Source organism: Crocuta crocuta, unplaced genomic scaffold (assembly GCF_008692635.1).
Source record: "Crocuta crocuta isolate KB4526 unplaced genomic scaffold, BGI_CrCroc_1.0 scaffold427, whole genome shotgun sequence".
Classification (NCBI taxonomy): Eukaryota; Metazoa; Chordata; class Mammalia; order Carnivora; family Hyaenidae; genus Crocuta; species Crocuta crocuta.
In genome coordinates this window covers 1,803,499-1,825,709 of record NW_027533273.1, presented here as the reverse complement: position 1 = coordinate 1,825,709, position 22,211 = coordinate 1,803,499, and the positions used below count along the sequence as shown (strand labels likewise).

At 41.6% G+C, this 22,211-nt stretch overlaps 1 protein-coding gene and 1 long non-coding RNA gene across 3 annotated transcripts in view; one reads left to right on the top strand and one right to left on the bottom strand.

Moving 5' to 3' along the window:
• The window catches only part of LOC144218039 (uncharacterized), a 36,408-nt gene extending 29,867 nt beyond the window's left edge, over positions 1 to 6,541 (top strand). The window contains exons 2-4 of one of the 2 annotated variants that reach the window (XR_013331030.1): positions 4,875 to 5,023; positions 5,142 to 5,214; positions 6,247 to 6,541. This is a non-coding gene — a long non-coding RNA (uncharacterized LOC144218039). Of the gene's footprint in view, positions 1 to 4,676; positions 5,024 to 5,141; positions 5,215 to 6,246 lie in introns of those variants that run through there. The other variant, XR_013331029.1, reaches the window with a different exon arrangement.
• Positions 4,203 to 22,211, bottom strand: part of ZRANB3 (zinc finger RANBP2-type containing 3) — a 257,774-nt gene continuing 239,765 nt past the window's right edge. The window contains exons 15-20 of the mRNA XM_077747849.1: positions 20,188 to 20,289; positions 18,650 to 18,792; positions 10,423 to 10,533; positions 8,950 to 9,352; positions 6,472 to 6,603; positions 4,203 to 4,645 (exon numbers count right to left, since the gene is read on the bottom strand). Of these exons, the coding sequence (XP_077603975.1) occupies positions 4,547 to 4,645; positions 6,472 to 6,603; positions 8,950 to 9,352; positions 10,423 to 10,533; positions 18,650 to 18,792; positions 20,188 to 20,289 (990 nt within the window). The 3' untranslated portion in view covers positions 4,203 to 4,546. The remainder of the gene's footprint in view (positions 4,646 to 6,471; positions 6,604 to 8,949; positions 9,353 to 10,422; positions 10,534 to 18,649; positions 18,793 to 20,187; positions 20,290 to 22,211) is intronic.

Genomic DNA, 22,211 nt, shown 5'->3' with positions numbered 1-22,211 from the left:
AGTTTGCCTTTCAGCTTTGTCAATGTTTTACTTTGCTGTGCAGAAGTATTTTATTTTCATGTATTCCCAACATTTTTTTCCTGCCTTTGTTTCTCTTGCCATAGGAGACAAATCTAGAAAAATGTTACTATGGCTGATGTCAGAGAAATAACTGTTTGTGCTCTCTCTGTGGATTTTAGTGGTTTTAGATCTCCCATTTAGGTCTTTAATCCATTTTGAGTTTATTTTTGTGTTATGGCGTAAGAAAGTGTTCCAGTTTCATTCTTTTGCATGTAGCTGTCCAGTTTCCCCAGCACCATTTATTAGAGACTGTCTTTTCCCCATTGTATATTCCAGCCTCCTTTGTTATAGATTAATTGACCATATATGTATAGGTTTATTTCTGGGCGCTCTATTCTGTTCCATTGATCCTTGTGTCTATTTTTGTGCCAGTACCTTATTGATTACGAGAGCTCTGTAATAGATCTTGAAATATGGAATTGTGATATGTCTAGCATTCATCTAGCCTTTTCTCAAGTCTGATAAGCATCTTTTTGACCATTACTTTGAACTTATCAGATAGGCTGATGAATGTCATTTAATTTTTTTTCAAGTTTTGTCTTGTTCTGTTGTATGGAGAATATTCCCCTCTCTCATTTTGTTTGACTTTCTGTGTTTCTAGGAATTAGGCAAAACCGCTACATCTCCAATTCTTGATGAATGGCCTTGTGTAGGAACATGCCTGGTGTAGATGGTGTATGCCTGGTGGTTTTGGCTGGCTGGCTGGAGCTGTACAGGGTGTGGTCTGGGCAGTCTACACTGGGGCCACTTGGGTAAGATGACTGGAGCTGAAGTAGGCACAAAGCAGGGTTCCTTGGGTGTTCCAAAAAGGGGTGCCCTGGTGGGCTAACTGGAACTGAAGTGGGCATGGGCTAGGTGGTCCCAGGGCATTCTGTGCATGGGGAACCCTGGAGAGATGGTTCCAGCTATAATGGGTGTGGCCTAGGGGCCCCAGGACACTCCACACAGGGGGTGCCCTGGTGAGTTGGCTGGAGCTAAAGCAGGTGGAAACCTGGGGTGTCCTGGAGTGCTTTGTGCCTGTATTACCTCGGTTAAGTTGGATGGAGTTGTAATGGGCACACTAAGGGCATGCCCTGGTATGCACTGCACTGGAGCTCAGGCAGGTGTGGTTGTAGGGGCCCCCTTCGGGAGATGTCAGGCTGGTGTGGGCTAGGGACCTGGTGTTTGCTAATGCAGCAGACTGGCTACAGTTCTGGGACCTTGAACCCGTCTGTGCTGTCAGAGTGAAGGCTAAATGTAAACAATAGTACACACCAGCACCTCTGAGTCTGAGGAAAATTCTAGCAGCTTCTTCAGTTTGTTGGATGCTCTAAGGTTAGTTCACTTATAGTATAGTTGCCTTTTGAACTGCTGCTTTTGTTCCCTGCCCCAGCGTGCAGATCTGTGCATGAGTCCTTCCGTGCTGGCCCTACCCAATGCAGTTTACATCAGGATTGGGTCCCCATTGCTAATGTGTCTGTTTATCCTGCTATTCTCTATGTGGTCTCCTCTGCTGTACAAAAGCTGTTCAATCAGTCCTCAGTTCTTCTTCAGGAGGAAGTTGCTCTATATGTGAGTACAGATTCAGTGTGTCTAGGGGAGGAGGTCTTCCTAGCCACTATCTTGGACCTAAATCATTACTGTTTCCTTTGAGGAGTTTTATTGTTTGAGGTCTTACATTCAAGTCTTTAAGTGATTTTGAGTTGATTTGTGTGTATGGTATAAAGTAGGGGGGTCCAGTTTTCCCATCACCATTTATTGAAGAGACCATCTTTTTTCCACTATATATTCTTGGCTCATTTGTTGAAAATCAGGTGAATATCTCTGCATGAATTTATTTCTGGGATATCTGTGCTCTTCTGTTGATCTATGGGTTTGTTTTTATGGCAATACCATAATGTTTTGATTACTACAGCGTTGCAATACAGTTTGAAATCAGGAAGCCTGATGCCTCAGTTATTCTTTCTCAAGGTTGCTTTGCCTATTTGGGGGTCCTTTGTGGTTCCATACAAATTTTAGAATTTTTTTTTTTCTATTTCTTTGAAAGATGCCACTGGAATTTTGATAGGGACTGCACTGCAGCTCTATACTTCTTTGGGTTGTATGCACCTTATTACAATAGAAATTCTTCTTCCATTTGTGTCTTTCTCAGTTTTTTCATGAGAGTATGGTAGTTTCAGTAGACATATCTTTCACCTCCTTAGTTAAATGTATTCCTAAGTATTTTATTCTTTTAGATGATCGTATTAGCATTTTTGTTTGGTTGGGATTTTGAAATCTGCAAAGAGAGACCATCTTCATGGCTCATTTAATATGAAACCATCATACATTTCCTACATCTGAGAACTCTGTTCCTAGAGCTGCCACCTCAGTTTAATCTAAGGAGCAAGCTCCACTGACATCTGACCTACTTAGGTCTAAGTCTCACTCGCAAACACTCCATGCTGGAGGAAAAGCAACCTGCTGGTTTCTCAGCTCTCAACCGTGAGGAATCCTAGGTTACCCTGGCAATGAGGCAGAAAACTGCAAAGAGCCTGACCAACAAAGCAGAAAGGAGGCGAAAGAAAGCCTGACCCAATTTATAAAATAAATGTTACTTGATCTTATACAATAAAAATAGTTATAAACTTAATAGCAACTCTGGAAGGATAATTCATGATTGTACAGTCTTTCTAAAAACAAGTTGTCTACATAAACACGAGCTACTAATTAAAATGGTAAAGTGCTCAAATAAATGAAGTTTAAAAATATAAATAAATGAAGTTTACATCCAAACAGTAAGTACAAACAGGACTTTCAAGTACGTATTCTTCCTTGGACCTGGATTTTGTGTAGTTCTAACTCTTTCATGGTTTAGACATTTTGCAGGATTGTACCCTGGTTTTATCATGTTTTTATTTTTGAATATCAATTACAGGTTAATATTATCATTGTATATTTTTATTACTTAAAAAATATTTTGAATATTTATTTTTGAGAGAGCACAAGCAGGGAAGGAGCAGAGAGAGGGAGGGAGACACAGAATCTGAAACAGGCTCCAGGCTCTGAGCTGTCAGCACAGAGCCTGATGCAGGGCTCAAACCCATGAACTGAGACGGTGACCACAGCCGAAGTCGGACACTTAACTGAGTCACCTTGGCGCCCCACCAATGTATTTTTTTAAATTCATTTATTTATTTTGAGAGACAGAGAGAGAGAGAGAAAGGGAGCCTGTGCATGTGAGTAGGGGAGGGGCAGAGAGAGAGGGAGAGAGAATCCTAAGGAGGCTCTGTACTGCCAGCGAAGAGCCTGACATGAAGCTCGAAACCTTGAGCTATGAGATCATGACTTCAGCCAAAGTCAACAGCTGGATGCTTAACCAACTGAGCTACCCACCATATTTTGAAACAACTTTTTATCCCCACCTGATCATGCTTTTGTATGTGGTGTTTTATCATCCTCACTCCTTTTATTTTTTAATTTTTTTTAATGTTTTATTTATTTCTGAGAGAGAGACAGCATGAGAAGGGGAGGGTCAGAGAGAGAGAGGAAGACACAGAATCTAAAGCAGGCTCCAGGCTCTGAGCCAGCTGTCAGCACAGAACCTGACACGGGGCTCAAACCCACGAACCGTGAGATCATGACCTGAGCCGAAGTCGCACGCTTAACTGACTGAGCCACCCAGGTGCCCCTCCTCATTCCTGTTAAAAGAAGTACCATGAATACACTTTTAATAAGACAGGACTTTTAAAACCAAATGATAAGCAGGAGCCAAAGTGTGCTTTGATAGTAAGCCTCGTTTTATGCATGAACTTAACTTAAACTTCATTTTTCAGTTAAATTGACATCTTATGTTTTCATTTTTAAAATCTTTTTAAAAAATTACTTGATCTAGGACTCCAGACTATCTACCAACACCATAGGTCCAATTAGCTTTTTCTCAGAGGCATCTTTTCAATAAGAACAGTTAGCTAAGAAATACAACTAACAGGGCAACATTCAAAATGTGTACCCCAAGCCCATTTTGGAGGCAGTCCGTGAACAAGAGTCTCTCTTGCATACTAACCAGGATGCTCATGCTTGACCCAGAATTCCTGAATGCTCTGCCTCCGAAATTACCATACAGTCTCCCAATGTTCCATTTATACACGCAGCAGTCCAGAGACAACACTAATCCAGCAGCATTTTTCAAGTAATTGAGAGTATATTTTTCAAATATAATCTAGGCATAATACCATGATTAAAGTACTGTAGGGAGAAATGAAAGCTTAACAAAACCTTATTGAAACATAATTGAGAGTCTGCATGAAATCAAGGCCACAGAAATATTTACTATTGTTTCTCAGTTTGTGTTACGTATTTTCAGAAGGTAGTGAACACTAAAAGCATATAATATGAAAAGGAAAGTTGAATTCTTGATTTTTTCTCTGAAATTTTTCACTCTTTAAATGAGAAACATGACAAAACTTTTTGTGTTAAATTCCTCCACCTAGAAAGCATTTGTCATCCATTGAAAAACTTTTCTACTTCATTTCTTTACCAAAAATCTTGTGATATCTGATCCATGCTTTGATGCTAGAGATTGTCTTCTCCCCTGGCTTCTTTCCTTAGCTTGTCTGGCAGTTCTCTAAAAGTTAAAAAATATGCTTGTTAGGAAAAAGTGGTGGCTTCAGAAACTCAAAAATTCCTTGCATTTTGTTATTCTGGAAGAATCTACTTTATCAACACACCGACTAGCAGAGGATCGCAGTAGCTCTGGTAAGTGCCCTGAGGTCCTAGATTCCCTTAGGATCAGATGCTTTGGAGAATGACTTGCTCCCCATTGAGACTGTGAATCTCTCCTTTCGGGACTACAGGAGGCCCTGATTCTCCTCACACAAGTGAGGCGTCACAGAAGGCATCTTGCAGTTTCTCAGGGTGCAGTCATGCAGGGCCCGCCTGCTTCCTATTCTGTGGGCTCAGAAGCCACTCCCCACCCCAAGCCGATGCAGAGAAACAAAATGAGGTAGGTCAGAACTAGATTCTCCTGCTATTCCCACAAATAAAAATTTTCACGAGAATCTAAAAATACGATCACAGAAGGTGATGGGTTTTCTTTTGGTTCTGTCTTAATTCTCTTACAGGTCTCGAATGTGCTAATAATTTTCACAGCTGAGAAGTAAATCAGATGACTTTTTTCCCCCAGACGAAGTTCATGTATGTGTGAAGTTATCCAGAGGGAAGGGGTGGGGGGAGAAGAGAGGGTTAAGAGACGAAAATAAAATAAAACAACCCTGCTTATAAGATCCTGTTTATGTAAAAATCACATTTGTGAAGGAATGAAGGAATTTAAAATATGAAAGGAAAGCTAAAAAAGTACTTAAACACTATGAACGCTGGTAAAGGGTTTGAACAGTTTTGGGGAGTGTAAATACCATTAATCAGCATTTTTAAAAACATCAGTGTCTGTGGTCCACAAAATAGTGGCTGGCCACTCCTCTCCCACCACTGTGCACCAAGGAGTGCAGTTAAGTGAGCCCCGCCTCCACCGACAGGGCGGGAGGAGCATAACAGAACAGTGTCCTTTTGAAAACAGCTTGGAAATAAAGTCCTACCGTCTCAGAAATATCCAAACACTTGACTCAGTGATTTTACATCTGAGAATCTATCTGAAGGAACAACCTCAGAATGTAAGGAACGGTGTGTAAACAAAAGAATGTCTGAACCACTTCAAAGTTCACGAGGATGGGCACAGCTAAATCAGGTGCAGTGGATGTGTACCCAGCAGGGGGATGGGTAGCCTTTTTGGAGGATAGACATTATGAATGCTCATCACGGGAATGTGGGCAAATGCTTACATCTTGCCAGAATTGGGAAAAAAGGTGGAGAGAAAGTTGCATGTGGAATGTATGCTTCTAAGAAAATTTTAATCAGATCCTTTCGCTAGACTGCCCGTTAAAAATTCATCCTAGTTATTAAATAAAACTATTCTATTTTCCCTTCCTGTTTTAAGGAACAGGTAATTGCTCAAATTGGTGCCAAGGTGAATAGGTTTCGCACTTGGGTCAGGAGTGAATGTTTGCACGTTGAACTGGGTTGGCCGTAGAAACATTTATTACTGTCCTCTGACATTTCGGGACTTCCTTAGCTGCAAATGCAAATATATGTTGTTGCCCCAATTCACCAAACTTCTAGTTTGATGGTCTGGGTCTTCTCGAGACTGTGTAAGTTATATTCATTTTCTTCTAGGTGGTGGTGACAATTTCCTGTCCCAGAATGAATTACAAGGGAAGTAGCTTCTCTTCTGTCTGTGACTGAGAACTTACACAGGCCTCAAGACGAAACTTAGGTGATGAAAGGGATAAATGCATCTCGGATCTCAGACAAGGGATACGGACTCCTCCATTCCTTCCACCTGATTCTTGATCTGATGTCCCAGGATGAAGTCAAACAGGTCTATAAAGCTTCACCTACCTCTCTGTGACAAACTGTGCAGAGGGTCTGCAGGTTGTCCAGGGAGCACTGTCCTCCGCCGCCGGACACTGGCGTGATGTGGTCCACCTGCCAGAAATGCCCTTCTCCTGGGTTTCTTATCATTTCATTAAGCTACAATAAGAACACAAGATCAGCATTTTTCAACACGCACTGTGGGAACGGTTGGTTTCGCCTTGTGCAATCATGTTTACACAGCACAATCACAGCAAAAAATACATTAGGATGGCTTTTTATAGCTTTTATTGTGAATAGGAAAAAGCCTTTGGGTTAGCAATTTGAAAGCAATAAAATACGTTTCTGAGAAAGTTCTTTTTCCCTTACCTAACCCATTTTGAAAAAATTACAAACAAGTATAAAATACCACGACTCCTGACAGATTGGGAAAAATTACTTGCTTCTGCACCTTTGGGCTAGTTTATATAGTCACTAAAACAAAACTGTGAAAAGAATAAGAACACGTTAGAAATAAAAAACTTCTGAATATAACTGAGTCAGATAATCTTTAATCATTGGCCCAAGTTCATTTGTTACTGTCACAGTGAGAATTTAATATTAACAGCGGTCACCCAGAACTTTTTGCTGTTCGTCTGAGAACCTCCCCAGTTCCATGGACTGGGAGGAAGTTTCTACAACAAACCTCTATCACGTGCATATAGACAAAGATGTCCATTTAAAGCAGCACTATTTAGGCCAGCTCACACGTATGCACTTTATTTTCGGTGATGACCCACATTAAGATGGGATGTATTTTCACATTCTACTTGAGGTAGAAAAACCAGCTCACAGCATTGTAGTTTTTTAAATATGATAAAAATGAATACAAAGACTGTTTTTATTTATGTCCATGGTTTTGAACAAAGATGACATTAAAATCAGCTTCATGCCGCCGGCCATGGGAATCTGTATCTAATTAGACAAAAGGATATTTCAGGAACTCCGGACATCATGAAGGAAGTAGTATAATTCTCTAGCTCTCAAAGTCATGCTAATTCATCTGTGCAGAAATGCTTAATTAATTCTGTCATAATTTGGTGATACTAATAAAAAGTGTGTGATCTGACCAACTGGCAGAAATTTATTCAATATTTTAGTGGGCACAGAATGGCCCAGGAGTGATTTATTAAAAATTAAGCACACTACCAAATTACACATTTTGCTCTAGTTTGAAACTTAGAACCAATAAGATCACAACATTAGAAACCAATTGAGTTTTGGAAATAAAAGTGAATATTGATGACTGTTTTCTAAGAATAATATTTTTCATAAATTGCTAAAATTACATTTTACAGTGGGATGAACATAAATGTTTTCTTCTCCTTGTAATGAACTACATTTTGGGGATTATCTGTTTGCCCCCGGTCATTCAATACTAACATCACGAAAAGTGACAACCAGACCATCGGTACTTCTCCATGGAATGTATCTTCTGTTAAGATCTTTCCCTGATATAGTTTAATCAGAATCTAATTAAGCTGCTATATCTTATAACTATAATTCTGGAATCAGGGGGATAGAGAAACATGTCAAATAATACCATGAGGATACAGGAAGACAAACCCATAATGTAGGAAATCCGACAGGCAAAATTTCCAGCTTTTTGAACAATCAATGGTGTAAAAATGGGATGGGGTCATATTATAGATTAAATGGAGCATAAGAGGCATAATGAACAAATATGATATGTGGGTCATATATTGATCCTAACTTGAACAAATCAACTGCAGAAAGACATTTTTGAGACAATCTGGGATACCAAGCCTGGACTTAAAATTAAGGAATCATAACTGTTGGATATAATAATGGGTCCTGGGGTATAGGAATTTTTAAAATTTATGTATTTATTGGGAGTATGAGCAGGGGAGAGAGAAAGAGAGAATCCTAAACAGGTTCACGCTCAGACAAAGTCTGATGTGGGGCTTGATCCCATAACCCTGGGATCATAACCTGAGTGGAAATCAAGAGTCACTCAACCGACTCAGCTACCTAGGTGCCCAGGTATGGGATTATATTTGAGAGAGACAGAAAGAAAGAAGGAAGGAGGGAGGAAGTCTTTGTGGGAGATGCATAATGAAAGGATTTAAAGAGGAAATGAGGGGCACCTGGTTGGCTCAGTCAGTAGAGCATGTGACTCAATTTTGGGGTCATGAGTTCAAGCCCCATAATGGACATAGAGATCACTTTAAAAAAATAAAAGAGGAAATGAAATGTTGTCAGGCATTTGCTTTAAAATAATTCCAGGAGAAAAAAAGAACTGAGGTGAAGGACAGATGAAAATGAAGGCAAAATGTTGGTAACTGTTCAAGGTGGGTGATGGCTATACGGGTTGATTATTCTACTTTTGTACACATATTTTCAAAAGCTGCTATAATAAGCTATAAAGTTAAAAAAAAGAAAACGAGTCAATATTCATCATTCAATACAATGCTGCCTTCTCTCTGCCAGAGGATTATAATTTACCTGTTCTAACGGGAGCTTTGAGATCCAGGTAGTATCCAGAAGAGTCTTCCTCTGACTTTTGGGGGCATCTCTCAGACGTAGAAAGAGTTCCTGTGCATTTAGGTTACATAGCTGACACACACCGTGTTCAATTTCAAATACTTTGGCTCGCAGGTAACTGTTATTAGAACGAATCCAAAACTCTTCTTGACAGTTCAGAGAGCAAAACCGTGACTCCCAAGTGTTCACTTTACACTCTTGCTTAGTCTGGCAAGTAGGTTGCTGACAGAGAAGACAAAGTGGATTTCCTGCATTATCCACAGCTTGCAGATAGCCTTTGGATACAGAAGGCTTCACAGTGAGATCTGCTTGGGTTATGCAGGGATTCAGAAATGGGGCACATACTCCATCATCAAGGAACTTTCTAGAAGTGAACAAAACATTAAGTAATGAACACGTACACTAGTCTAAATAATCACTACTTCCTGTAACAGCCTTTAAAATTTCAATACTGATAACCAGTAAATGTAGGACCCATGGATTCTGTGACTGAGTGTGGAAATGAAAATAGCCACAGTCAGCACTCGATGCTCCGTGCCAAATGAAGGAAAGAGTGGTGTGTTAAAAAAATTCATTTCAATGCAGATATGCTGCCTCTCTTGGGAGTTTATGTATCTTCAAGTTAAACAATCAGACTGAAACATCTGGAGAAGTTGGAAAATGAGAAGCTAAAAAATGCTTCTTCCAGCTGGGAAAGGACAGGCCAATGTAAAATCCCAGCTGGAGCTGGTGCTACCGTGCTCTACATGTGTTGGGCCACAGACCTCACTAGGGCAGAGAGGCCATTACTCAGGTGTCCATGACACTCTCTGAGAGCATCTGCTGGCCTCCCAGAAACAGTCACATCCATACAGTGACAGAGCCAAGAAGTTAGCAGTGTGGACAGGAGCTATCAACATTAGACTTGCTAAGTATGTGCCTCTTCCAGGTAAACTCGGAGTTGACTGAATCAAAGTTAGAAATGAAACAGAACATGCACTCAATTGCTTATTATAATTTTTTAAAAATTTGCTAAGATAAAAGGAAAAGGTACATGACTCAATTATGTTGAAAAGTCCTACATGGAATTACAACAAATGCTTGCCTTTTTTTCATGGCTGTTTGTTAGAAGCGTTAAAAGAAAAACTCCTTGTGACAGAAAAAGCTCATGACTGGGAAGCAGAGCCCAGACTGGACCTCAGGTCTCCTAGCATCTAATGGTTTTGGGCACGCCGCTTAGTCCACCTGGTCTGAGGGTCCTTCTAATTTCTAAGGTGAGGACATCCAATTCTTCATAGGGCTGCTAGGAGGGTGCAGGAGTTACCATATTGTGAAAGCTCTTTCTAACCGGTAAGGTGGCCATATCAAGGTAAAGTATGATTACAAACATGAAATAAAAAAATTTAAAGGAGTACACACAGTACTACTATGTTCTACTAGTAAATGAAATTTTACTTTGTAGAAGGGTCCTGTGGCCTGGTCTCCTTTGTGATCAGACGAACATGGCCCCCATCATTCTTCACCTTGTCCAGTGAGGCTACAGCAACATCTTCTTTGGTGATGTATCTAAAACAATTACATGGTGAGTAGATTTCCTCTCTCTCCTCAAGAGTTTCTCTATTTCATGCTCACATTACTCCTTATAAAAGCAATAGGAGAAAAAGCAAGATAGGGGTTTTCATTGTGCTAATACTAAAGTTAGGGCATGGAATTTTCTACCCTAACACTGGTCTCCATGTGTGGGAAAGATACCTCTGTTCCAAATTAGTTTTCTTAAGATTTATTTTTCTAAGACATTCAAGGGTCACTTAATATCCTTTGGACCAATTTACACTTAGGGAACAAGAGGAGTGGGTGTAGGAATCACAAGTGATCAAATATACGCACAACTGACAGCCTTGAGTAAACACCTTGTCAAGCTGTGCGGATAATCTTTCACTGCATTTTTACCTCCCTTTGGGCCTTTGCTTCAAGGTTCCTCAAGTCACCTCGATCAGTTATAATGGTGTATCAGCATACTTGGGTAAGTGATTCTCTTTTTAGTTAACCAGGTTCAATCACAATTTCTATAATCCCAAGGTTGTTTCCATTATTATCAGCCATACAGGGTTTATGGAATCTTCCACTTAAATAAAGCCACTCTTGATGTGGGATTCAGAACCTTCTTACACAACACTATCAATACCACACAATGGTTTAGGGACTGGAAGTAAAGAGAATAGTTATTCCAATTAAAGGTGACGCGGGAATTTAAGCAGGTAAAATGCAATTACCCAATTAATTCCCTCTAATTAGCATGGCCCACTTTCTCTGCTAGTTTACACTTTTGTAGTTTTTTTTCTTCTTTTTAATTAGTTTAAACACGAATTTCTTCATATTTTCAAGTACTTCTTAGTTTGCTAGCTTGACAATAAAATTAAGGTTAAATCACAATGGAGTATAATCTTAGGTAAAATCTTAGAAATTTGCTTTTATGGTAGATTTAATAATCAACAGATTTACTTCTTGTTATAAACTATTAATGTTTTGATTAGATGATACACGCACATATATCAAAACTCAAAAGGCATGCAGTGGTGTTTATGGCGAAGATCATGTTTATCTTCCAGTCTTATCCCCTCCCCCAAAGCTATCTCTATGAGCAGTTTTTAATACATCCTTTGAGAGAATATTTTTCTGTGCATAGGTTATACCTTTTCCGATCTCTGTATTTTTGCTGACATAGAACTCATATACCATCGAAGTTACCATTTTAAAGTTTACAATTCTGTGCATTTTAGTATACTCACAAGGTTGTCCAACCATCATCACTAATTCCAGAATATTCATCAACCCCAAGAAGAAACCTGTACTCATTAGCAGTCACTCCTCATTATACTTTTTATTTTTAAAAACAAATGGTAGCACAGTACACACAGTAATCTTAACCTTGCTTTTTTTTTTTTTTGCCTACAGATACATCTCTGAGATCTTTCCATATCAGTATACAAGGGTTGTCCTATTTCTTTGATGACTGCATGTAATTCCATTATTTAAATAAACAATATGTCTAACCAGTTTTTTTCTAATTAAAAAAAAATTTTATTGTCTTATTTCTGAGAGAGAGAGAGAGAGAGACAGTGTGAGCAGGGGAGGGTCAGAGAGAGAGGGAGACACAGAATCTGAAGCAGCCTCCAGGCTCTGACATAGCTGCCAGCACAGAGCCCTACACGGGGCTCAAACCCACGAAGGGTGAGATCATGACCGAAGTCAGACACTTAACCGACTGAGCCACCCAGGAGCCCTAACCAGTTTCTGATTAATGGCATTTAGGTTGTTCTAGTCTCTGCTATCACAATGTTGTAATATCCTTCCATTAAGAATAAGTTCTTGGAAGCAGAATTGCTGGGTCAAAGGTCTTGGGTGCTTTAAATGTGAACAGATTTTGACACATTGCTCCCTCCTCTGGGTTTGTACCAATCAATAGGAAAGTCCACCAGCAATGCAGGGAAGTACCTGTTTCCTCACATTTATACTAGCACAATTGTGAGGGAGTGTGGGACGAGCTGAAGGCAAAGTACAGGTCAAGAGCACCCCCCAACCCCGCCTGGTGGGACATGTGTGATATTCCTCGGACACTGCTGGCTGCCCAAGAACAGGGGAGAGGAAAGGAGAACAAATGGTTGACTGACAGAGATCACAGTTATGCAGGACAGGAGTCTCCTTCAGTTTATGGATAACTTAGTAAACTGCAAGAAAAAGGCAATCTTATCCATAGCCTAATCTCCAGAAACCTATAGACTCCATTTCCTGGAGTCCTAACATCACCCTCATCAAGATATAAGGGGGATTAAGTGCCTGCCAGGGTGATGTGAGAAACAAAGCCAGATGAAGAATTAAATTCCCTCACTGCCTAAAGCCCAGTGACAAGTCCTTGAAGCAAGCAGAGNGTGTTCTATGGAAACCAATTTGACAATAAACTATTTGTAAAAAAAAAATAAAAAAATTGATTAAAAAAAAAAAAGAAATTTCCTTTATCTCAACTCCCCCAAGATACATTGCTGACAATCATACTACAAGCTTATGGTCCCCTGATACACATCTGAAGGGTCTCATGACTAAGGCTTTACTAAATGGTAATAAATGGCGTTTTCCTAACAACAGATAGCCCCTCAAGGTCCTGGAAACTTTGCTTCCAAAATTCCTTGTAGACTTATGCTGTCCCTAACTCCCTCCCAACCTGAGGGTATATAATGAGTTGCCCGTCACAACCCCAGTGCAGTTCTTTCTGCCCACAGGTCCTGTCCCTGTGCTTTAATAAAATCACTTTTTTTGCACGAAAGACATCTTCAAGAATTCTTTCTTGGTCATCAGCTCCGAATCCCACCATCACCCCAAAACCCCATCAACAAGACATATCCATTAAAAACATCTCTGCTAATCATGATACCTATCTCATTTTGGCTTTAAATTTGCATTTCTCCTACTAAGAGTAAGAGTGACTCTTTTCATATATTTGCATTTCTACTGGTGTTTTGTTCTTAAAGCAAAAGAAAAAAAAATAAATTCTTTTAGAATTCTCTAGCTTGCCCTTTGGGTTTCAAAACTTCCCACATTCCTCCATCCCCCGATTCTTCAACCATTTTATTCCCTTGACAACAGCACTTCACTAAAGTATTTCAGTGGATTCTAATGAACTCAAACACTTCCTAGCTTTGAGGGGCAAGGGGATACTAAGCCTTGCCTCAGGTATTATTCAATGTTTAAAAGCTTAGAATCCTAATTCAGTAAATTCAAAAGATGCTGAGAAATCTATTCAGAGATTTAAGAACTAAAAATAACCTTTCCTACAAGAGATTTAAGCACAAAATTCTGAAAGCCATAAGAAACAGATCAATCAAACCCAAAGCAGGACATCGGCAACTTTTCAAACATGGTTGTGAGTTACCAACACTTAATTTTCCACTGAGGTTTGCTAGGAAGTTGATGTAAGTATAACACCTCTCAAAAGGATTATGGTAAATCTCAATTTTGAAAAAAATAGGGAAGGGAGAATGTTGTCTACTAATTAGTAGTAATTCCCGGATGGGGATGGCAGTGGAGGATGGCAAGTTTTGCAAGAAGAGAAGAGTGTTTTGGAAAGTGGCCCACAACAGTGAAAACAGTGCTGGGTTCTAGGTTGCTGACCTGCTGTGGGGGTCAAAACAAAAGAGGTGGCATCCTAAACCTAACAGGGCTCCCAGGAGAGCAGGCCTGCCTCTGACAAATGGGAACTCAGCAGCAGAAACAATGGCTGGTGATTTTGGCTTCATTAACATTTAAGACTGAGCTGTTCAAAACCTAAGTGCAAACTCTGAACTTGGACGGGTCCTGTGAACTGGTGGAAGTCAATGCAGGATAATCTGGCTGGATATCTAGCCATTGCTTAAAATCAGTATCTACGTGTCTTGATTCTAAGGCCATTCCATTTTTTCAGAGAGGAATCCTCTAATTTTTTGCTAAGAAGTGAAATATGCCTCCTAGAATTTTGGAAGTAGAGAAGGGGGCCTGGGGAGTGCTGGTTTCCAATAGAACGCCTCTCCCTTTATCACCACTAGGCCTGGTTTTCCAAGGCTGCTGCCTCCCTGGTGCAGTTTCTCTAGAAAGTCAACCGGAAGGACAGGGGGATGGCAAGGCATCCAGTGTCTACCTGCTCCTCATACAGACGTCCAGCCAGTGCTGTTGGGCAGCCCCATCTTTCGCACTTGCTTTCAGAGAGAGACCGTTCCTCCGATTCCCTGAGACTTGCTGGGATTCTCCACAAGAACTGGCCCACTTGCCCAAAGCACACTTCTCTGCAGGCGCACAGGTTTTATTTTCATGGCTCTGCGAAGTCCATTTCCCTGGAGCCTTCGCTCTTTTTTCTTCCTCTGATCAGTGACCAGAGTGTCTAGATTTACCCACTAAGGCCTCTCTTCATCCCCCTTCCTCCATTCCCATTGCTCCTGCCTTAACAGTAAGTCTTCACGGGCGCCTGGCCGGCTCAGTCAGTAGACAATGCAACTTTTGGGATTGTGAGTTTGAACCCTACGTTGCGTGTAGATTACTTAAAAAAAATTCTTAAAAAACAAAGTCTTCATCTATCCCCCCCAGCTCTACTATAGCAGTCTTTTAACTTGTGTGGGAGGCAGTATCCTTAACAATTTCTCTCTAGGATTCTTGTCTCTGATATGCAGTCCATCACTCATCTAGGTAATGTTGTAAAGGGACATTGCAGATATAATTAAGGTTAGTAATCAGCTGACTTTAAGAAAGGGAGCAATTCCAAGCATGAGAAGGATCTGACATACCACTGCTGGCCCTGAGATGTAGGAACCCACATGCTACAACTCCAAAGAAGTCTCTAGAAGCTAAGGATGGCCCCCACCCTTAAAGCTAGCAAGAAAACCCAAGTCCTGCAATCACAAGGAACTGAATTCTGTCAACAACCCAAATGAGCATGGAAATGGAGTCTTCCCAGACTATCAGTTAAGAATCCATCCAGCCAACATTTTGAATTCAGTTTTATAAATCCAGAGCAGAGAAACCAGCAGAGCCATCTCAGACTTCTGGCTTACAGGACTGTGAGATAATACATGTCTGTTGCTTTAAGGTGCTAAGTTTGTGGTAATTTGTTAAGGCAACAATAGATAACTAATGCAACTTGCCTCCCTACCTCAAGCCTGCTGTTTAAAAAAAAGGTTATTTTTGAGAGAGAGAGAGAGAGAGAGAGAGAGAGAGAGAGAGAGAGAGAAGAGACAGGATCTGAAGTGGGCTCTGCGATGACAGCAAGAAGCCCAATGCAGAGCTCGAACTCATAAACCACTAGATTAAGACCTGAGCTTAAGTCGGATGCTTAACTGACTGAGCCACCCAGGTGCCCCTCAAGTCTGCTTTTTTTCTAAAACAAAATTTTTAACGTTTATTCACTTTTAAGAGACAGAGAGGCAGAGCGCAAGTGGGGGATGGGCAGAGAGAGAGGGAGACACAGAATCCAAAGCAGGCTCCAAGCCCCGAGCCGTCAGCTCAGAACCCAATGTGGGGTTCGAACCCACTAACCATGAGATCATGACCTGAGCCAAAATCAGATGCTTAACCAACTGAGCCACCCATGCACCTACAAGTCTGCTCTTCTGATCTCATCTTCCAACTGTGCTAGAGCAAACTCTTAAATTTTTTTAAACTGTTTTTTATTTTATTTTTGAGGGTCAAAGAGAGACAGCGCAAGCAGAGGAGGGTCAGAGAGAGACACACACACAGAATGTGAAACAGGCTCCAGGCTCTGAGCTAGCTGTCAGCACAGAGCCCTACGTGGGGCTAGAACTCAAGAACTGTGAGATCATGACCTGAGCCGAAGTCGGACACTTAACTGACTGAGCCACCCAGGCACCCATAGAGCAACCTCTTAAAAACACACATCCGATTACTGCGCATGCTGCTTAATACAAGTTTTAACTTTACTATATCATCCACATAAAATGTAATAGATAATACCGTATGTCTGACTTTGGTTTGTATTGATTTCATGACTTTTGCTTTTACACCTGATTGGTCTTTCTCAGGTAGTTCTTTACGTGGCCACCCATGTCTGATGGAGAGGAAACCATGTGACGTGTCTAGAAATGACTGGAGTGTTGTAAATTCAGTTAAGAAGGAAACTACGGTCATGTAAAGAGAAGACCAATACTTCAACTAAGATGGTGGCTGTGACAATGAGGAAATGGAGAGGACCACCAGAAGTCCTGAGAAAATTAACAGGCAATCTGCTTTTTGTTACACACAAGTGGGTATCTGTATGAGGGGTGTATGCATGTGTGTGTATGTATATATTATCAATGCATACATGTATTTTAAATGTATTTCTTATATAAAGTAATACACACTCGTGGGAACAATTTAAGCAGTGCAGAAGAGTTTAGGGGAGTCCGAAACTGGCAGCTCATGGACAGATTCAACTAGTCACAGGGCTTTCATCAACTCATACAGCATTTTATTTTTTAGCCAGAATTTGAATGATGTCAGATGGGTTATACACATTCCGATCTACTGTATTTCTACATCCTACCTCAACCTTTTCTGATTTTACACTTGATCTCATTTGTTCATTTATGGTTCCTGCTTTGCTTTTAGTCATAGGAGTTTGTGATCCAGGCGTAAAGTATAAAGTTCCCATCATCTCCACAAATCCCCGATCACATGGTCTAGAGCAAGATCCCTCAACAAGGGCACTAATGACATTTTGCAACAGATAATTGTTTAAGTGCAGTTCTGTTCACTGTAGGGCACTGAGCAGCATCCCAAGTCTCCAGCCTCTGGATGTTCCCCAGTTGTATCCACTAATCTTAACAAACTAAAATGCTTCTTAACACTACCCCGCCCCCCCGGGGGGTTAAAACTGCCCCCAGCTAAGAGCTACTGTCTTAGAGAAAACTCTGGTAGGGTTTCTAGGATACCCTTCCAGACACTTCCTATGTCCCAGTGGCAATTACATATAGTTGTGTCTCCATCCTTTGTTATATTTATTTTTCTCCTTCATAACTTATCACAAGTATCACTCCTTTTTCTCACATATGGATATATCACAGGCCACATCTGGAAACAGCTGAAGAGATGCTTCACTGTCTAGGGAGACAAGCTGTTTGACTAAGTACATCCTCTCACCTATCCCTGACGGATGGTTTTCACCTGTGTGCACGGAAAAGGCTAGAGATGGTAACTGATGGGATGTGAGGATGAAGGCAGATTATAGGTGTATGCAGGTGGCAAGAGCCACAGGGGTGTCTTTGGCCACGCGGCTGCTTGGTCAGGGGCTTTGAGATCTCTTTCCCAGCGGGAGCTGGGCCACAGAACTGCTAACCAAGAATCACTCCTTCCCACTGAGGGAAGAGTCTACAGGCTATGGGGACTGAGCTCACATAAGGGGACACCTGAGAAGATTCTGATGTCGAAAAAGTAAGTATACAGAGATTAGAAAGAAACCTGTGGGGCACCTCGGTGGCTCAGTTGGTTAAGTGCCGACTTAGACTCTGGTCATGATTTCACGGTTCGTGGGTTTGCAACCCGCATTGGGCTCTGTGCTGACAGCTCAGAGCATGGAGCCTGCTTCAGATTCTGTGTCTCTTTCCCTCTCTGCCCCTCCCACTCTCTCACTCTCTCTCAAAAATAAATCAACATTAAAAAAATTAAAATAAACAAACAAACCTGTAATGATAAAGGGCAAAACAATTCCACAGGCATGAGACACGAAACCTTTCCTTGCCCCCTTCCCCCCACCGTAACTGTCACCTCCCACCCTTTGCGCGATGGCGTGTCAAACAGAACCAGCTTCCTTGCCGCACGGCACCCAGACCTGGGCCCTCTCCCACTAGGGAGATGTCTTCCTGTTGCTCAATACTGGCCCAGGCCTGGTGGGTCACAGGACACACCGGCCTGTGACTCTAGCCTCTTTCCTGATGAGCGGGACTCATGGTGACCAAGACCCGGTCAGCCTGATGTTTTCTAGTGGATTTGATCAAATTCACAAAACATCTAGTTATGTTGTTATAAAATAAGAGACTGTTTTATGTTTAATTTTCTCTTAACTCATCAGGATTTCATGAGTGGTTACATAAAAAGTGTCAGACTTCCTTCCCTGTAGAATGACAAAATAATAAAATCCAAAATAAAGAAGAAAGACAACTCATACCTTTTAGTACTATGTGGTTTGGTTTGTTGCTTTGTGATCTCCTCCAAAGCAAGAATTGGGCTACAGAACAGCCACCCGCTTCTCCTGATTATCTTTTGCTTCATGGCAGTTAGACTGTTCCATTCTCGAACAAACCTTAAAATCTGGCAGAAAATGAGATAATGAAAAGAGCTAATGGCTCACCAGGCATCTTCCTTTGAAAGTAAAGCCACTTATCACATCAGAAAACTGATGCTTTATTATATCTCCCAAATAGGCTTCTGAATGTCACAGTTTAAGGCTTTCTTCAGACTGATGCTGTCTTCTTATCTTATTGTAAAGTATCAATGGCCAGTTCTCTTTCAACCCAAAGACACATTTCAGGACGCCCCAGCGAATGTCCTTAATGCACATAGGGACCAATGGCAATAATGTGCCCAGTGTGACCAAGAGGTGCCTGTCTCTCAGAAGCACACACCCAGCAGTGGCTGCGGCAGAGTTGGGCGTGGGGAGGGGGTGTTACAGGCTGGCTGGTTTCGAGGCAACATCTGAGAACTGCCTGGTTACCCAACTACCTAAGTTATCACAGCAAAACAGCCGTCAATAAACCTGGAACATTTTTACTAGGGTAATGTTCTTACTTATTAGTCAATTATCTGTAACTGGTCCTTTCCTGGGAATCTGAGAATCAGGATGAAATGATACCAAAGAAAATAACTCTCTGCTACCTTTTTGTTTAAAACAAGTGTAGCTGACTCACGGGCAATGTTTGATTTCCACCCAAAGGGCAAAAACAAAATCACTATTTTCTCGTAAAAAGTGGCACACTGGGGCTCCTGGGTGGTTCAGTTAGTTGAGCGTCCGTCTTCGGCTCAGGTCATGATCTCACAGTCTGTGAGTTCGGTCGGGCCCTGCGTCGGGCTCTGTGCTGACAGCTCAGAGCCTGGAGCCTGCTTCGGATTCTGTGTCTCCCTCACTCTGCCCCTCCCCTGCTCATGCTTTCTCTGTCTTTCAAAAATAAATAAATGTTAAAAAACAAAAAACAAAAAACGGCAGACTGCATGCTGTCAGCCCCTGCACGTGCTGATGCTTCTAAGTGCTGAGGATAAATCAGCCACAGATCCGAATTAAGGCCTCCAGAGCAGGTGCGTGGCCTATAGCCGTATGCTGCTGCTTCCAAAGGAGCAGGAGTCGCCCACCACGGCACCATGCCAGCTCTCAGAATTTGTCACTGTTAGAACTTAATTGTCAGAGATAAACGGGGGCACTGTCAGGTACAGAGAGCACGGTTGCTAATGCTGTGAAGGAGAAATCCAACAATGTGAGGATGACCCTATCCACAGAAACAGCAACGCTAGGTGTGATCGCTCACCGAGGAAACAGATTTCACAGTTCTTCCTAGCGCCAAGGGAATTAGGAGGCAGTGCCTGCACCGATGAAAATGTGCCTGGTGATGTGACTCTGCAACAGGCCACAAGGTGCTTTCATGAAACTCAGAGTGGCCTTATACAGTACTCAACACACTTTAACTTAAAACATACGCAGAGGACTCTTCTTACCAGGGAGCGATTGTGTTTCAGCTGAAAGCTTGCTGGTAAATCTTCCCAAAGGTCTAATTTTATATCCAAAGGAATGAAGTTACAGTTCATCTGGTTTCCATCCTGATTATAGATTAGGAAGGCATGATTAATCCGTTTTGTCTGTAGGCACTACTGATTATTTTAAAAGTAAAGAATTATATAATGGCACAATATTCCCTGTTTCCTAAAAGATAAACTGGGGTGTCGCACTGCAACAAGATTCTACCCACACACAGTTCCCCACAAGCATGCTGAGTGGAGAGAAGGGCCGGGCTCTCCAGTGCCCTCCGAATGCCTTCACTGCTTTCTCTCTAAGGGTAAAAAATACCAGGGAGAGGGCTTAGTCAGTTACACATGAGGTTTAAGCAGGAGTATGTCTTTTAAAGGGGGGAAGAAAAACCTCTGCATATGAAAATCTATTGTATCAACAACAGCTGGACTCCTATCCCATTTCTCTCAGCTGAAAACAAAGTTACAGCCCCCATAATCACTTTGGAAAAAACACACAAAAAGTACTTAACACATGGACTCAGAATTTAGATGTGCAACAGTTACTCTGAACTCTGAATCAGACTTGGGGTTCTCGCTGAAACCAACAGCTCTTTAGAGGGATACTGTTACTACAACCTAGGATGTAAACATCTGTTACTGATCTTCCTTTTAAGGGGAGTGCTTTTAGGCATTGTGCTGGGGTTTTTCTCCAGAGTCCTACCTCCAGATTCACCTCAGCTCACCTTATAGCTGTGAGAAGACCTGTTAACATTCCCTCTGCTTCGTGTGTCATGTTTAGAGATTACTTGAATCAATTTTATGCTGAAGGGACATGCAGGCATTTTGCACAGTCATAAAAATACACTTGAGGCTATTAAGAGAGATGTCAAAAAGATGAGGTGGCCCACGCGATGCAGGGTGGGTGGTGGAGCTGGAAGATGGGTCAGCAAGGCTGTCACTCCAGGACTTTGCAGCTTCTCCCCCGTCTCCACCCAAAGAGGGAAAACATTGACCAGGTGATCCAGGACGTAGGTTTCCACTGCACAGAGTAGAAAGTTTAAGGAGTTTCAGGGCTTCTGAATTCCTGGGTTGTATCCGGCCTGGTGTCTGCTTTTGGTTTTCTGATCTTCATTCCCTTCTGGGGACTGAAGTTCTGTGTTATCCTCATGTAATGGTCTGAGAAACATGACCGGGAGCCCTCCCCACACTGGGGTGAAGGGGTCCCAGGCAGTCGGACTTATCTCCAGATGAGCAGAGGATGCTTAGGCGCTCCCTCCATGCTGAGAGGGTCCACATGGTGTACGGGAGTCCAGGCCTTGAAGAAGAACGCTGGTCACTCCCGGATTCATTCCTGGTCTCCCTCTCTTGGCTGTGGTCCCACGGCGGAGGCTGCACGGGGCTTCTGGCATTCATGATCCTAGTCATCTCCTTATATTCTAGCAATCCCTTCTAGTTATTAGTTAGAACCGAGATGATTACATGGCCACCACATCTCTCTATATCTACTTGGTTTAGTATAAAACCTGTAACCAAGTTATCTTGACAAAGGCGTTCTTTCAATAGGCTGGCCCATGAATTGAAAAAGGTACAAATATTATTTTATTATACTTATAATGATTATAATGGTTAGAAATACTGTGGACCAAATGGAAGTATTCATAATCTCAGCATGTGGACCAAATGGAAGTACTCATAATCTCAGCAAGTTTTTCCTCAAATACTGAGACTAGTTTACCTAAGCCAAGGATTCTCACAGGGCCCCTGAGATCACTTCAGGGGATCCACAAAGGCCAAGCATTTTCATAAGAACAGTAAAACGGTATTTGCACTTTTCACCCTCATTCTGTCACAAATGCATGGTGACGTTTCCTGGGATAGGCAGAGAGGAGAGTCCTAGTGTCTTCTATTAAGAGCCTGGAGAAACTGCTAAAAATGTAAAACAATGCCAACTCTCCTCCCTAAATGTTATCTTTGTTTCAGAAAAATAAGATGTCTCATAAAAATAAGCTATT